This window comes from Adelges cooleyi, unplaced genomic scaffold, assembly GCF_023614345.1.
Source record: "Adelges cooleyi isolate 19-005CV unplaced genomic scaffold, UGA_ACOO_1.1 ACOO_flye_CR_arks_rails_tigmint_CR_PRNA_784, whole genome shotgun sequence".
Taxonomy (NCBI): Eukaryota; Metazoa; Arthropoda; class Insecta; order Hemiptera; family Adelgidae; genus Adelges; species Adelges cooleyi.
In genome coordinates this window covers 905,372-907,026 of record NW_026096496.1, presented here as the reverse complement: position 1 = coordinate 907,026, position 1,655 = coordinate 905,372, and the positions used below count along the sequence as shown (strand labels likewise).

The window sequence follows — 1,655 nt, the reverse complement described above, 5'->3', positions numbered from 1 at the left end:
TCTAGATAATCCATATCAGTTGAAATATGATCATTAAATATATGTCTTAGATTACGTTCGTCTTGTTTGAACACCACTAATAAATTACAGTTATCGCGTACCAATCGTTTTAAAACTTTAGAATAACTTTGAACTAAAAAGAAAACTGAATTAGCACCAAAATGTCTCCCCATACTAAAATAATCTTGAATGGGTATTTGAGTATCACACAACACATCATCAAAAATAAAAATAGAATTTGGATTCGTTATTTGTGGTTTAACTACTTCTTCAGCTTCCGTAAAAATAAACAGCTTCACTCCTTCTAGACCATCAAAAATTTGTTTCAATAAAATATATTTTTCTTGGTTAAGCGTTTTTGTATACAAATAAATGTTTTCAAATTTTAAACCATTTATATGTGTAAGAAGATTAAACATTACATTTGTTTTACCAGAGCCACTAGATCCAACAATAATACATCGGATACTATCTGGTAGTAAAGGTCCATGTCTTGAGATTGCTTTATTAGAAATTTCTGTATCTATATTTTTAATATTTAATTTACTATTCTGTTCTATAAAACGCATTTTTTTTTGTATATATAATAGTTGTGAACTAAGAAAAAATACTTAGTATATATAGGAAATGCCAAGAGTGCAAAAGTGTATAACCGGTAAAGGTCTCGTTAATACACTAATAAATAAACTTCCGTTCGAAGCACATTTACCAGGTTATAAATATTGTGGACCTGGAACAAAACTTGAAAAAAGATTGGCTAGAGGTGATAAACCTATAAATCTTCTTGATGAGGCTTGTCGTGACCACGATATAGCGTATTTAAAAAATAAAGACGTAACAAACCGTAATTTAGCTGATAAAAAATTAGAATTTCAAGCGTGGGATAGGGTGAAAGCAAAAGATAGTTCATTCGGGGAAAAAGCTGCAGCCTACACCGTTACTAACATTATGAAAGCTAAACGTAAAATTGGTATGGGTTGTTGCAAAGCTAAAAAAGGTGGTAAATTAGTTGGAGCAGTAAGAAAAAGAATATCTCGAAGAAAGTCTAAAAAAGTTAGAAAAATTAAGGTACCAAATCAAAGGGGTTCTGCTATACCTTTGATACCAATATTTGCAGGACTTTCAGCCCTCGGTAGTCTTGCGTCTGGTGCAGCAAATATCTATAAAGCTGTTAAAGATTCTAAAACTGGACAAACGAAAAAAATTGGTAAAGGCTTATATTTGAATGTTCGTAATGGTAAAGGTTTATACTTAGACAAATCAGGTTTAGGTGTGAAGAAAAGAAGAAATATTAAGAAAAAAAAAACTAATTACTATGCTACCTAATAGACCTCTTTCCTCTCAAGACATTATAAAACATGTTGCACAATTAAAAATTCCACATTTCCGTGGTGTATTTTCACGTGACAGCTTACCAAAAACTATTTTTAAAAACGAATGTGCGGTTATTAACCTTGCTGGAATAAGTCAAAAAGGATCGCATTGGGTTGCTTACTTTAAAAAATATAACAACATATGGTATTTTGATAGCTTTGGTAATTTACCACCACCAATTGAACTCCAAAATCGTTTTAAAGGGTACAATATTTTATATAATTACTCAAAATATCAAAATTATAATACATTTATTTGTGGTCATTTATGTATTGATTTTT

The 1,655-nt window shown here is 30.2% G+C and overlaps 1 protein-coding gene across 1 annotated transcript; it reads left to right on the top strand.

Moving 5' to 3' along the window:
- Nucleotides 1-627: 627 nt before the first annotated feature.
- LOC126845410 (uncharacterized) lies at nucleotides 628-1,326 on the top strand. The gene has a single exon (XM_050584065.1). It carries the CDS (start codon nucleotides 628-630, stop codon nucleotides 1,324-1,326), a length of 699 nt encoding a protein of 232 aa, XP_050440022.1.
- The last annotated feature ends 329 nt before the right edge of the window (nucleotides 1,327-1,655 follow it).